Source organism: Tupaia chinensis, unplaced genomic scaffold (assembly GCF_000334495.1).
Source record: "Tupaia chinensis unplaced genomic scaffold, TupChi_1.0 Scaffold000231_2, whole genome shotgun sequence".
NCBI classification, from domain to species: domain Eukaryota; kingdom Metazoa; phylum Chordata; class Mammalia; order Scandentia; family Tupaiidae; genus Tupaia; species Tupaia belangeri.
The window spans coordinates 3008561-3024678 of NW_006159707.1; the positions used below are offsets into that span (position 1 = coordinate 3008561).

Here is a 16118-nt window from a genome sequence, read left to right on the forward strand (position 1 = left end):
GTTGTCTTAGGCTAGGGTTGGATCGTGGCTTGAAGAGTGTTGAGGGCCTTATTGCTCTTCCTCTCATTAAAAAAATAAGTAAACAGACTTTTACTTATGTTTTTAAAAGTACACAGTGGACTAGCAGATGGCATAATGGTTACATCTCCTGGCCTCCCACATCGTCGACGGTGGTTCAAGTCCCAGACCCGCTGGCTTAAAACTCACACCAGGCATGTGTGCATGCGTGCCCAGAATCCCAAGAGGAAGATAGAGGAGAAGGGATTGTGGCATGGCCATCTCCACTGGGGAGTGATTTCTCACTTTCTCTCTGTCTCTCTCCCTGTCTCTTTAGCTAGCACACGTGCCCTATAGCAAAAAAAATCTAAAAAAAAAACAGCATAGGCAGAGGAAATGGGAAGGGGTAGGAAAGCATGGGCGTGGGTAGGGACACCACACGTGGGACCTTGGCAAGTTCTTTAACCCTCTGCAGCTGCCAAGTGTGGAGAGTACAGATTGACCATTCCTAGTCCAAATATGAAACACTCCAAAATTCAAAACTTTTTTCACACCAGTGTGACACACCACAAATGGAAAATTCCTCACCCTACAGCAGTGCCCTCCCATTTGTACCACTGCAGGGTCATAGTCAAAACCTTGCAGTGGAGAAATATCATGTAAAATTACCTATTGTTAATGCTATGGGTATAAGGCATATATGAAATTTAAATGAATGTTGAGACTTGGCTCCCATCCCCAAGGTTTCTGTATATGTCCATGCAAATATTCCAAAATCCAAAAGTGTCGGAAATGTGAAACACTTCTTAGTCCCAAGCATTTTGGATAAGAGAAATGCCAACACTTCTGATACCTAGCTATATAAGGATGAAGTGAGATGATCTTTTACTAAAAAGATTTTTTTTTAATTTTTTTTTTAGAATTTTTAATTTTATTTATTATTATTATTATTTTCAATTTTCCATTTCCCCAGCGAGATGGCCATGCCACAGTCCCTTCTCCTCCATTCCCCTCTTGGGATCTTGGGCATGCACGCACATACACCCGGTATGAGTTTAAGCCACTGGGTACGGGACTTGAACCGTGGTTGACTACATGGGAGTCCAGTGACATAGCCGTTACCCCAGTCCCGATTTAAAAAAATTTAATGAGCGAGAAAGAACATGGGAGGAAGAGACAGAGATGTCTTGACAGGGTCTTGTCACACTCCTCCTGCCACAGCCTTCCTGCTAACTGTGACCATAGGTGCATGCCACTGTGCCCGGCCTGTGTGGTTAGGGCTGGGAGCTGAACTTGGGCTCCCCTGTGGCCTTGGCCACCCTACGACAGTGCCCTCCCATTTGTGCCACTGCAGCTGGGCAAAACACTCATTTCTTTTTCTTTTAGGTTTTTGTCAGAAGCTATGTGCATACACCAGAGTAAAAGAGAGAGAGGAGGAAAGTGAGAAATTACCCACCAAGGGGGAGAGCCATGCCACAATTCCTTCTCCAGGCTACTCTTGGGATTTGGAGCATGCACTTACACGTGTCTAGAGTGATTTTCAAACTGCCAGGTCAGGGATTTGATCTGTGGTCAGACACATGGGAATCCAGTACCTTAAACACTACATCAGCTTTGGCCCCCCAAAACTCATTTTTAACTGTAAACCAAAGTGAATTACTTATCTCTTTAAAAAAAATTCTTTTCTGGGGGGGATGTTTTTGCCATAGGGTGCATGTGCAAGACAGAGAGACAAAGAGACAGTGACAGGGAAAGTGAGAACTCACTCCCTGGGGAGATGGCCATCACACAACTCCTTCTCCATTCTTCTGCTGGGATCTTGGGAATGCATGTACACACACCACTGATTTATTATATATATGCGACCACAGTAATCTTTCAACACATAGATTGGCACATGCCTTTTCCCTGTTTCCCTCTCTTTCTCTCTATTTTTTTTTAAGGTTTTTGTTATAGGGTACATGCGCTCACAAGAAAGAGACAATGAGAGGGGAAGTGAGACATCACCCCCTGGGGAGATGGCCATGTTGAAATCTCTTCTGTGTTCTCCTGGAGTTTTGGGCACATATTGCACATGTGCCAGCATAAATTTCAAGCCACCAGGTTGGGGATGCAAACTACTGTCGCCCATATGGGAGTCCAGCGCCTTAAACACTATGCCACCTGCTGGTCCCTCTTCCCTCTATTTTAACTTTCAACAGTTCCCCATTTTCTTTGTGCATCTTTGTGTGTGGGAGGGTGGGAGGTGTTTTGGAGACAGGGTCTTGCCACGTCATGATTCTCCTTCCTCAACCTCTTGAGTAGCTGGGACTAAAGGCATGTGCCACTGCACCCAGCTCTTCCTTTCCTTTCCTTTTCTTTTCTTTTTTAGAGTTTTTTGCTGTAGGGTGCATGCTATAGGGTGCTGGAAAGACAGAGAGACCGAAAGCAAGTAATCAGTCCCCAGGGGAGAATGGTCACGCTGCAATCCCGTCTACTTCATTCTCCTCTCAGGATTTTGGGCACACACACGCAGGCACCCGTTGTGAGTTTTAAGCTGCGAGGTCCAGGACTCAAACTGCAGTCAATACAAGGGAGTCCAGCGATGTTATCATTATGCCATCTGCTGGTCTCTATACCAAGCTCTTTAGAGAACTGAACCTTGGCCTCCCCTCTGGCCTCGACCTGCTGAGCAGCACCGTCCAGTGCACACTACTGAGGCTGAACCAACAGTTCTCCACTTGCCACTGGAGAAATTCCAAGCCCATTAATGTCTTTCACAACAGGGTTGGGGCTTGCTTTTCAGCTTTTTCTCTGGCCACTCCCTCCCTATCATTTCCACCTTGGGACTATTCCGACTGTTACCACACTGTTCCCTTTCGCGCCTTAGTTCTCCACCTGTGCTATGCCACTTTTTTTTTTCCCCATCCAAAATACACTGTGTATTGGCTCAATCAAGCACATCAACATACATGTTATAATTGATTTGCTAATGAACTTAATTAGTCTAACTATATCCAATAGCTAGCACAGCTGATGTATACCTATACATGAACATACCTACTATTTGAACAGAATACTAGCCTGTTTCTAGGCTTTAAGTTTCAAGGAAATATCATTACCAGTTCAAAACTGCTCTTCTTGAAATTACCTGCTGAACTTGCTATCGAAAGTAGTTAGATTACTTATGAAATTGTGTGATCAACAAAATGTTGGGGGAAAAAGAATGGAAGACAACTGTATGTAGCAGAGATATTGTAATAAGAGAGTGGGAAAGGGCAGAGGGTCAAACATGGGGTAAAAAACATGTATATACATATGCATATGTATGAAAGTAGAAATGGAATATTATTGATGATAACATGCATGATTAAGCCACTGTGCAGTTGACTCTAGATGGGAAGCCACTTCTGTTTTTCTTTGTAGTAGAGTACATCCTCACTTGTCCCTCATGTCCAGCTAGAGTATCGGCCTTTCTTTTTTTTTAAAGAGGTTTTTGCCATCGGGCATGTGTACTCACCAGAGAGAGACAGAGATAGAGACAGTGAGAGGGAAAATGAGAAATCCCCCCCCAGGGGGATGGCTGCAATCCCTTCTCTTCTATTCTCCGTCTGGGATTGTGGGCACAGATGCACGCATGCCTGTTTGGCCATGTGGAAGTCTGTCATTGTAACCACTATGCCATCTGCGGGCCCTCACTGATTCCTTCCTTTCATGGCTCTCCCTGCTGGCTGCTCACAGGCAAAATTAATTGTTCCCTCACCTGTGCTCCCGTAATACTTGAGCCATTTACTGAAATTGTATCAAAATTTTTCTATCCCAATACATTGTGAACTCATCTTTGTAAATATCATCTTATTCATCTTTAGGTCTCAAATGTCTAATACAGCGTCTGGCATGTTATAGAGAAATGAGATTATACTCATTAAATAGAGAAATGACATATGATCAGTTAATTCTTTCTTAATTCTTTTATTTTATTTATTTATTTATTTTTTGCTGGGAAGAGGTTTTAGCTATAGGGCATATGCACTCACCAGAAAGACAGAGACAGACAGAGAGACAGAAAGCGAGAAATCACCCTCCGGGGGAGATGGCCACGCCGCAATCCCTTCTCCTCCATTCTCCTCTAGGGGTCTTGGGCACGCACGCACGTACACACACCCCATGTGAGTTTAAGCCACTGGGTCTGGTACTCGAACCACTGTCAACTACATGGGAGTCCAGCGACATAGCCATTACGCCAACTGCTGGCCCCTGTCTATATACTTTTCTTATGGTGCTTGTTTCACTTAATAGTAAGTTATAAGCATTTTGTTGTTATTTGTACTTTCCAAAACCACAATTTTTTCATCACTATACAATATTCCACAAAGCATTATGAGTGACCCGTAATTTATATTTTATTTGTTAACATGGAAGATTTAAGTTGCTAAGTTTTCATTATAACAAAATCACATTAGTTAAATATAATATTTTAATATCTTCATGTCTGTCTGATTATTTCCTTAGGATAAATTCTAGATGAAAAAATACCAAGTTAAAGGCTATATAATTTTTTTTTTTTTAGCGATGGGGTGGTGGGGTGGGTGTGCTCATTGAAGAGAAACAGAGAAAAGGAAAATGAGAAATCACCCCCAGGGAGCATGGCCACACCATAATCACTTCTCCATTCTGGTCTTGGGATTTTGGGCATATATGTACCTAATAAGATTTTCAGGTTGCCGGGTCCAGAGCTCAAACCGTGGTCATCCATATGGGAATCCAGCACCTTAACTACCACACCACCTGCTGGCCCCATGAATATAATTTTTAAAGTTTATTTATTTATGTTGAGAGAGGGGAACCCTTGGCAATTCTCCCCATGATCCTCTCGCGAACTTCCTAATCAGCCAGGCATACGCTGGCATGCTCAGGTTGACCTGGAATCTGAACCTGGGCCTCTCATGTGGCTCTAGTATCACACAGTGGTATCCTACTGCCTGTGCCATCATGGCTGGGCTAGATGTGAAAACATCAGTTAAAATTTTTGTTCTTAATTCGTGATAGAACTTGTGCATATGCAGCAGAAAGAGAATGAGAACTACTTTTCACCAGGGTCTGGTCATGTCATGATTCTCTTCCTTCGGTCCTTCAGCTGGTCAGACCTTTGGCACTTGTGTGCCTACATGGCATGTCTCAGGGTGACTGGGCCAGAGATTTGAGCTGTAGTAGCCATATGGAATTCAGCTTCTCTTAAGTAGTGTATTACTGCTATGCCGTTGAACTGACCTGGGATGTCAGTATTCTTAAGATTACATAGCACGTTTTGTTAAATTGTCTTTCAGAAAGATGGTGTAAAATTATAATACCTGACAGATGTCTATTTTCTTTGTACTTTCACCAACAATAACTATTGTAATTTTTTTTTTTTTGGGGAGAGGTTTTTGCTATAGGGCGCATGTGCTTACTGGAAAGACAGAGAGAGATAAAGAGACAGAAAGTGAGAAATCAACCCCCGGGGGTGTTGGCAAAACTGGAGTCCCTTCTCCATTCTCCTCTCAGCATCTTGGGCACACACACACACGTGCCCAGCACAAGTTTAAGCGCCCAGTCCAGGACTCAAACTGTGGTAGACTGCATGAAGTCCAGCAACGTAACCATTATGCCATCTGCTGGTCCCATAATTTTTTGAAAGCTCTTCTAATTCATTAGGCTGCAAATGGAACTTTTTCGTTTTAATGTGCATTTATTTGAATGCTAAAAATGTTGAATATAATATGTTTATGGGTTATTTTCTTCCTTTATGAGTTGACATTTCATACATTTCATCCAGTCTCTAAGGAGGTTGCAGGGGTCTTATGCACTAAATATCCTCTTCTGGTCTTTTTATAGGACATAGCAGTGATTTCTGCCAAGCTAACAGGCATGCAAAACAGCCTAATGATGCTGGTTGATACTCCAGACTACTCCGAAAAATGCGTGCACTTGGAGGCGCTAAAGAACAGGCTGGAGGCCCTGGCCAGTCCTCAGATCGTGGCAGCGTTCACCTCCCAGTCTGTAGGTGAGTGCCGGCCCATGCTCTTCCTGGGACTCCTTATAAAGATAAGGCCTCCTATGTCTTCAGTCTTTAGACTGTCTTAATGCTGGTTAAATTACGTAGATTGCAAGTAAATATTTAACTTTATGGTGCTTACATGTTTTTTTTATCATTTTATATGTTAATTTTCAAATTTTCAAAATATAGAGAAGTTAAAATGAGTATAGCGAATGCATCATCCAGATTCTATCATTCACATTTTGCCACATTTACTTTATCACAGATCTTCCTACCTATCCATTCCTCTATCCATCCATCAGTTCATATGTTTTTTTTTTTTGATGCATTTCAAACTAAGGTACAGAATTAAGTATACTTCATTATTAAACACTTTGGCTTTCTTTTTAAAAAATAATTATTTAGGGGGGCCAGCAGGTGGTGTGGTAGTTAAGGGCGCTGAACTCCCACATGGCTGACTGCGGTTTGAGTCCCTGACCTGGTGGTTTGCTTTCTCACTTTCCCCCTCTCTCTCTCACTCTCTTGCTCTGTTCCTTTCTGGTCAAATTAAAAAAAAATAAAGTAAATGAATAAATAAAGTTAAATAAAATAATTCTTTGAAAATTTATTTAATTTAATTTATTATTATTACTTTTTAGTTTGCCTAGAGAGAGACAGAGAGAGAGGGAGAGAGAAGGAAAGTGAGAAAGCAAACCGCCAGGTCCAGGACTCGAACCATGGTCAGCCATGCCACCTTCTGGCCCCTACTTTGGCATTCTTATAGTAGAGTTTAATATTGGTTTATGATTTATTCTTTGAGATAAAATTTATATTTTGAGAACTATACAAATCATAAGTATACCATTTGATAGGTTTTGACCCTTATCGAGAACATTAGGTAGCATATTATTTTGCAGTGATTTTCAACAAAAAGGTTTTTATAGTGCTCTCATTCCCGTCCATACACAAAACCACTGGTTAAACAGGAAGAAGGAGCAGTAAAGCTATTCCCCAGCTATTCATGTCGGACAGAACACAGTCTGTAGCCAGCACTTCTTCTCCTGCTCCTGGTCGCGTATTTTGCCAGCCCTCCTAACGTTAAACCCAGAGTAATGTTCTCCTGAGCCCCTGTACCGAAGGTCTCTGACAACTGTGTTATCACCAGGCTTGAAGGCCGGGCAGCAGTTTACCATCTCTCTCTCAGTCAAGCACAGTTGATAACACTGTTTTCTTCTCTCCTGTTCTGAAAACGCTTTCCTCTCTTGGCTCCTGAGATGTAGTACTGGTTTTGTTTATATGATGGTATGTTCCCAATGATAAAATTATATCATAAGAAGTTCTTATATTTAAGAGTTGTGTCTGATATTTCAATTTGTTTTAGGAAAGATGGGTGTGCTGAGACCAGGCCTTAATCATTTTTTTGAAAGCTATAGCTAGATAATGATGAATATGCAGACAAATGCATATATAAATTCTTACCATACATATAAATATTATTCAATTTCAGCATACTGAATATTTTAAAAGAGATTTTTGCCTTAGGGTGTGTGCAGTTGTTGGAGAGAGACAGAGACAATGAGAGGGAAAGTGAGAAATCACCCCCTGGTGGGATGGCCATGCCACAATCCCTTCTTCTCTATTTTCCTCCCGAGACCTTGGGCACACACACACACACACACACACACACATATGCCCAGCATGATTTTGAAGCCACTGGGTCTGAGACTTGAACCACAGTTGGCCATGTCCTCGGTCGGCCGTGTGGGAGTCCAGCGACGTAACTGCTGTGCCATCTGCTGGCCCCCTGAATTTTTTTTCCCCACTTTTTAAAAAAAATTTGCTAGAAGGCACATGTGCTCTCCAGAGAGAGAGGCAGAGAAACACAGAGAGAGAGGGAAAGTGAGAAAGCAACCTCTGTGGAGGATCATGCTGCAATCCCTCCTGCTCTATCTCTTCCTCCTTTTGGGATTTTGGACATGCCTGTATATGCACCTGGCATGTTTTCAAGCCGCTGGGTCCAGACTCAAATCATGCAGTTGGTCATGTGTGGTCCAGCTCCTTTATCACCAGGCCTATTTGAACGGAATTTGACTGGATAATTGATTACTAAATAAGACACTTTTGTTGAGGCAGTGTTTTCTCCCTCCTGCTCTATTGAGGTGTATTTGACAGATAAAATTATATATATATATATATATATATATTAATGATGATTTAATACACGAATACATTGTCAAACAATGATCACTATCTAGTTAGTTTCCTATTCACCACTTTGCAAAGTTACCATTTTTTTCATTACTGTGGTAAAAAACTTAAGATCTGCTTCCTTAGCAAATTTCAAGTATATGTTAGATCCCAAGAACTTATTCATCTTATAACAGAAAGTTGTAGCCTTCTTCTCCATTTTCCCTACCCCCAGCCCTAGCAACCACCATTCTTCTCTCTGTTTCTGGAAATGCTACTTTTTTAGATTCCACACGTGAGTGAGATCATGTAATATCTTTCACTCTCTGTCTGGCTTATTTCATTCAGTATGATGTCCTCTTGGCTCATCTGTGTTGCTGGAAATGGCTGGATTTCCTTCTTTTTTTTAATGACTAAAAGGAGTGCTTTTAGTAATTAAGTCAGGACAGCAGTTGTAAACCAGGACTGTCTGGGCCAACCGGAACATATAGTCACACAATGTGTACAGAACCCTTGGAGAATGCGCCTCTGGAGAGCTGAGTTTTCAGTGTGAATGAGAACAACTTTACCTTCTCACACCAAACACTAACACTGTTCTCCCTGAAAAGGTGATTTCCCTGCTTCAGTTCTCTCACCAGTCAAGGCCTACAGAGGTTTGGTGGAGTTGCTCTGAAACTGGGCCCCCTTGGAACTCAGCCCTAGAGCAGCTCTCCAGCACTGGAGTCCCTGTGCTATTCAGGACCCGCAGAACCAGACACAGTCACAGTCAGCACTTGATACTGTTGTGTAAGGTCATTTAAAAAAATAGATATCATTGTCAAATTTTACTAAATGCTTTTTTGGCATTATTAAAATTGCTTGTAGGGCTAGCCCCTCAGACTAGTGATTAAGAGAGCTGGTTCCAACATGGCTGACCGTGATTTGAATCCTGCCACAGTGGCTTGAAAAACATACCAGGTGTGTGTTTGTGCAAGTAGAAAATCCTAATAGGATGGAGAAATGGAGGAGAAGGGATGTGTCATGACCATATCCCACTTGTTGTGCTTCCTCTCTTTTTCTCTGTCTCTCTAGCAAGTATACTCACCCTCTGACAACTTAAAAGAAATAGAATAGATTATCCTTATTTCCTTTGAATAGCACAGCATTTTTATCACGATATTCTGTCAAGTTATTAATTTTTATATAATGTAGGTGTTCTCTCAAAAAATTTAAGTCCCTCTGACAACTTAAAAGAAATAGAATAGATTATCCTTATTTCCTTTGAATAGCACAGCATTTTTATCATGATATTCTGTCAAGTTATTAATTTAAGTATTCTGTTTTATAAGCAGCAGTTATCAGGTTTATATATGCTTAATATCATGCTAAGTAGATTGAGTACTCCCAGATTATTTCATCCCATATTTTCCCCATTTGTTAATGAATTCTTTATTTTGACTCTTCTCTTTGTATTTACCTCTTTGGTATTTCTGTAGTAAAGAAGTATTTCTCTTGCTTTACATGTGGACAACCACAACTTGCTTTTGGAATTACTGGGTCACATTCTTTTCCCTCCAGAATTCTCTAAGCCTTGCCTCACTGTTCTCTGCCACTTGTTTGTTCTGTTGGTGAATATGAGATTGGTCTGATTATTCGTTCCTTTGTAGGTAGCTTGTTTCTTTTCCCTGGAGAGTTGCAACAGCTTGGCAGACAATTTCTGTAGAGGGCCAGGTGGTAACTAGTTTAGGCTTTGCAGGGACCAATCTCTATCACAGATACTTAACTCTGCAGATGTGATGAGAAGTCCACCCATAAATGGATGGGCTTTGCTGTGTTTTAGTAACACTCTATTTATAGAAACAGATGACTATTTGGCCCACTGGCTCAGTTGTCTTCTGGCTTAGCAGATTCTTCGACCTGGGAGCTTAGTACCTTCATTAGGTTATTTTCAGTTATGAAAATTTAAAATTTTTCCTAGAACATAACGTAACCCTTTTGAACTTGACAGCGAAAGACCCTGATTCTTGTCTTTCTTCATTTCTAGAAAACTGCCTTCCTTAAAATTTTTTTTGGAGGGAACCAGCAGATGGCGTAGTGGTTACATCGCTGGACTCTCACATGGCTGACCACAGTTGTGTTAGACTTGGCAGCTTGAAACTCACACTTGGCGCATGTGCGTGCATGCCCAAAATCCCAAGAGGAGAATGGAGGAGAAGGGATTGTGGCATGTTCATCCTCCCTGGAGGGTGATTGCTCACTTTCTGTCTTTCTGTCCCTTTCTCTGTCTCTCTCGTGAGCATGTGCACCCTATAGCAAAAATCTCTCTTAGAAGAAAAAAAATCTTTTTTCTATTCCATTTGTTCTCTCCTCTGTCTTTGAGAACATCTACTGTGTATCCATTAACTCTCCTTTTTACCCCTCTGAATATGTCATATTTTTCTGGTCTTTCCTGGCCTTTGCCTACCTCCCAATGTGGTCTCTGATTTTTCTAAAGTTTGTCTCCTATTAAGCAGGTAGATCTTTATTTTAATTATTTATTTTATTTAGTATTATTATTAAAGTTTGCTACAGGGCACACATGCTTACCAGAGAGAGTGGGAAAGTGAGGAAGCAAGCCACCAGGTCCAGGACTCGAACTGTGGTCACCCATGTGGGAGTCCAGCGCCTTTACTAACATGCCACCTGCTAGCCCAGAGTTTTCTAAATGATTGGTTCTGTTATTGGTTCTTCTAATTAACTTTAAAAAATATATATGTATATATGTGTGTGTTTGTGTGTGTGTGTGTGTGTGTGTATATATGTACAATTTTAATTTATAATAGGGCATGTGTGCTCGCCAGAGAGAGACAGAGAGAAAGAGAGAGAGAGGGAAGTGGGGGGAGTGAGAAAGCAAACCACCAGGTCTGGGTCTCAAATCATAGTCAGCCATGTGGGAGTCCAGTGCCTTAACCACCATGCCACCTGCTGGCCCTCTCTAATTAACTTATAAAATTCATTTATTTAAGTGATCATAGGAGAATGATAAGCATTTTAAATGCAGCTATTTATCTTAAAGGCAAATATTCATTTTCTAACTCACGCATTCCTGTTCATTAAGTTGAGATCCTTTGGCAGGTCTCAGTTTAGCTCCAGTAACCTCCAGAGAAGTTACTGTTACAACTTTTCCTTATCAGTAGTTTATAGCTTCCCAGAAGTAAAGGAGAACAAAGATAGAAAAATGGTGGAGACCTTTTAGCTAATTTTTTTTGTTTTTGCTTTCTTTTCCATTTTCTCCTAATGCTGTAGCATCTGTGTATTTTGGCCCGTAGGGGGACAGACAGGAGCCAAAGGTGGTGCTGCAGTATTGGGGACTGCACTCAAACCCCCTCCCTGCCTTCAGCAATAAGCCTGGAAGCAAGTGGTATTTAGTCATTTTCTCTGCCCTAGGGGAAATACATAAGAAACTACTTGATATTGTACCCATTACGTGACTCCCAGATTGCAGTTATGTGTGGAATGTTGATATTTACCAAATTATTTATGTGTTCTTCAAACTACCAAATACATGAACACGGAGGAGTGCAGTGTGTCTGCTTTTTTACAGTTCCTATCTGCTATAATCAAAATAGCAATTTTCAAAGGAATAACTAACTCTTAAATATTATTTGAAAATATGAATTTTGTGAGGAACAGTGGGGAATACAAAGAATAAGATAAGATTATGGTCCTTCAGCAGCTTGGTTAAGGGCGAGGCTAGGAGAGAACAAGTACACAAATAATTTTATTACAAAATAGAATGTAAGAATTGCCTTAGGCTTTCCCAGGTGGGATGAAGCTAGTATATGTTTAGAGCCTTGAAAAATAGGTGGATTAAGATTTTTTTCTAAATGGTTTCTGATTTTTAAACTGTTACAGGTTGTCAAAAATTTGAAAAGTAGAAAATAATTTGCCAATAAACACACCATCCAGAAATGACTTAGGATTTTCTTTCGCTTTCCCTCTTGTGTACATATGTCTTTTAAGGAAAGTACAAACATTTAGTATATACAGTTTCGCACCCTTCCTAGTCCCCAGTGAGCGATACAACATGAGCATTTATTTTTGCGTGGATCTAAGATGTAGATAAGAGAAGAGATGCACTTGGGCTGGGGTAAGCACCTTGTGTCTGAGTAGTCCAGGAGGAGAGGAACATGGGGACTGTTTTGGGGACTAATCATCCTGTCTGTGGAATGAGCAGTGAGACATGGTCAGGGCTTAGGCCGGAAAGGAAGGCTGGGGACGCAACCTAGTTTGTCTGGAACAGTTAAGGTGTTTCTATTCAGGGGTAAATTCACAGCAGTTAATTTGTTAGGCTGCTGAGGAATGTGGCAGAGGGAGGATTGTTGACTTGGAGATGGACAGACCTAGTTTTAAATCTTTGGGCTGCTGCATATTAGCAGGGAGACCTCAGTTCAATCCTCAGGAAAATGGAATCGGAGGTCCACTGGGTAATTATTGGGAGGAATAAACAAGACAGCAGCGGTCCACAGGAGCCGTTCAGTGAACATTACTGCCTTTCTCGTGGAGAAAGACTCTGGAGCTTTGACAATGGCTCACCCATTCCTTAAGGAACTATTTCTTTTAGAAACTATTGGTTTTCTCTTTCTTTTTCTTGAACTCAGATTTTAACCCCCAGCATCTACAGTGTTAAGAAAGTTAAATAGTACCGAAATACTTATGGGGAGGGAAAATAACATTCTCTTGTTCTACATCTTTATTTCCCCATGCCATTCCAGAAGGCCACTATTTTTTGTTCTTAGAACTGTTTTTTTCCCTTATATTATACTATATATTTCTATATAGTAAGTGTGTTATTTTATTTCATTATATATCAATTTTAGGTATTGTATGTTGACTTCCTATTATAGCTAAGAATTTTTTAAGTTTATGTATTTATTCTGTGAATGAATAAGGGAGAGAGAGGGAGAGGCACTCCCGCAGGGTCTCCACGCTCTGCCCCCACAGTCAGCCAGCCTGGATCGCCAGCACACCCCTGCTCTGTATGCTCCTCACATTTTATATCCAAGGCTTGCCACCCCCGGCCCCAGGGAGGGCCTCGGATGCCGACCCAGACCTTCCCTGTGTGAGTCCCGTTGTGTTACCATTGTGCTGCCATCTGGTCCCCAGGATTTAGTTTCCATACCACTCCTGCTTCCCTTCCCCGTTCCACTTCTATACCATTACTTTCAATGGAATCAGTAGTATTAGCATCTTTTTTGGGGGAGAGGTTTTTGCTGTAGGGTGCGTGTGTTCACCAGAAAGACAGAGACAGACAGAGAGACAGAAAGCGAGGAATCAATCCTTTCTCTTCCATTTTCCTCTCGGGATCTTGGGCATGCACGCACATGCACCCGGCGTGAATTTAAGCCACCAGGTCCCAGATACAAACCGCGGTCGACTACATGGGAGTCCAGCGACATAGCCATTACGTTATCTGCTGGTCCCAGTAGTGTTAATATTATCAGAGCTTGGTAGTTTACTTTTGTAGAGTTAAGTCATGTACTATTATTTTAATTTCTTTCTTATTCAGTTTTATGTTTTTTCTGACATTTCTGATTGCTTTTTATCCCCTCTTATTCTTCCCACTGTCCATACCCCTTCATCTTTTCCAGTTGCTATACCACAGAGGTATTTTTCTGGGTTCTTCTTCCTCAAAAGCTTTTCTTCTGGAGCCCGTGTTCTGCTCTGGTCTGGACCAACCCATCTGAATTCTTTGCTAGATCTGAAGTTAAAAGTCCTGTTCCTGTCACTCGTCCTTTTGGACAAGTCAGAGGCGTTAGAGGATGCTCGGGAAGCTGAGCAGGAGATGGAGCGGCTCCTGTGCTGCGTGATCCCGACCAGTCACTTACTCTGCGGGCAGTTTCTCACCTGACTCCACTGGGTTCCACTGAGGTTAAAGTGAGCTTATCTACATGGAAAAGCGCTAGAGGAAGTCCCGTTAATGTAAAGTGGGACAGCTAGCTTGTCCACAATGAATTTCATTTGATATTACTACGTACTCTGCATATCAAAAACCTACCTTTGTTTATATGTACTCATACATTTACCCAGAATCTTCTCTTCCTTGAAGGAAAATGAGCAGCAGAGAAAGGAAAATTATGAAGGCAGGGCTCTCAGGCTGTGATGCCTGCAGTCTCTGCCTAGGAGGAAACAGGGTGAAGTGATGTGGACTGGTACCATGGGTGAAATGATTAGGAAGATTTTTTAAAGTTTATTTATTTATTTCTTCCATGAACAAGAGAGGCAGAGAGAGAGAGTAGCCACAAAAGAATGTTAATGCCATGACCCTCTGTTAGCCAGTCCCAGGTCATGGGCATGTGCCCCACATACCTAGGGAGGTCTCCAGATGAGAGCCAAGAACTTCCTGTGTGGAACCAGCAGATGACATAATGGACTCCCATATAGTTGACCACGGTTCGAGTTCTGGACCTGGCAGCTTAAAATTCAAGCTGGGCATGTATGTGAGTGTGCTCAAAATCCCAAGAGGATAATGGAGAAGAAGGGATTGTGGTATGGCCATCTTCCCTGGAGGGTGATTTCTCATTTCCTGTCTCTGTCTCTCTAGCATTCTATATCACATGCCCAATAGCATAAATCTCTCTAAAAGAAGAACTTCCTACTTGGGTCAGCCTTGCAGAGTTTTGTGTTACTGCTGTACCACTCTCCAGCCCCCAAGAGCCTCCTAATATTTTATATTCCAGGCTTGCCACCCCCAGTGCCAGCTCCGATCCTAATTCAGTTACCATTCATATGTGATGGCTACTTCACTGACATGTAACCCTAGCTTTTTAAATGATGCTTATTGAGGCATTGTGTTCACAAGCCAGAGGTGCAGTATCTTATTATCAACTCACATGTTCTCCTCTTTACTTAGTTTTCATATTTATGGCCTCTATGCATGACTCTTAATTACAGCTGGGAATTTCTGAATACTGGCTTATATGTACGCACATGTATCCTGGTGAATTCTTTCTCTTGGCTGTAACAGAAAATAAATGTTTTGCGTCATTCTTCAGATCAGTCCAAAGTGTTCGTGAAGGTGTTCACAGAAGTGGACCGGATGCCCCAGCTCCTTGCATACTACTACAAGTGTCACAAGGTAAGAAGCTGTGAGTGCTTACCTTCGTGGAAGGCTCCTAACGCTGGACTACGGGTTTCCAGTTTCATGCTCAGATAAAAGTATTTGCCTCCTCGCCCTCTGTCTCTTTTCTTTTAGTTAGCCAGTAGGGGGTGCTCATAGTACAGGGTGTGGGTTTATTTAACCTCCTGTGAGAGTCATTGGTGTCCATCCCCTTTTGTATTTACAGCTGGACTCATTTTCTGATTGATAATTACTTTCATTTATTCTTATTTTTGTCTTTTAAGGACAATGCCTGCCTTAAGCTTTATTATGCCCTCAACAAGCCGTAAGAATTTTATGTTTTCTAGGGTTGTTCAAATTAGGTTACCAAAAACCCCTAGAGTTTCCTGGGCTAATCTTAGTTCCCTCAAGTCAAATGCTTATATGAACTTTTTCGTTTGTTTGTTTTTAAAGACAAGGTCTTTCTCTGTCACGATCCTCCCACCTCAGCCTTCCTGGACTGTAGTTGTACACGTAGCAGCATGCCCAGCTCTTTCGGACAGGGTCACATTATGTTGCCTGTGCCAGCCTCATGCTTGTGATCCTCCTGCCTCAGCCTCCCACATAGCTGGGGCTGCAGGCACGCGCCTCTGTGCCTGGCTCGCCTGTGTTTTAAAAGCAGTGTTGTTAGAACATGAAGCTTACACACACAGTCACGCCCACCTCAGTGGTCTATTCAGAGCAGAACCATATTGGCATGCTTTTGGCGCAGAGGGCTCACTCGGAGGGTGACAGATTCAAGCATTAGTTGATGACCAGAGCAGGTGAGTGTAAACGGTTTGTTTCCATTGTTTTATGAAGTGAATAGACCTCACAGAGCAT

The 16118-nt window shown here is 41.8% G+C and overlaps 1 protein-coding gene across 2 annotated transcripts in view; it reads left to right on the forward strand.

Moving 5' to 3' along the window:
- COG7 (component of oligomeric golgi complex 7) overlaps nucleotides 1-16118 on the forward strand; it is a 92456-nt gene that overhangs the window by 8841 nt on the left and 67497 nt on the right. For both annotated transcript variants that reach the window (XM_014587741.2, XM_006148310.3), the window contains exons 4-5: nucleotides 5851-6019; nucleotides 15193-15275. In XM_014587741.2, the coding sequence (XP_014443227.1) occupies nucleotides 5851-6019; nucleotides 15193-15275 (252 nt within the window). The remainder of the gene's footprint in view (nucleotides 1-5850; nucleotides 6020-15192; nucleotides 15276-16118) is intronic.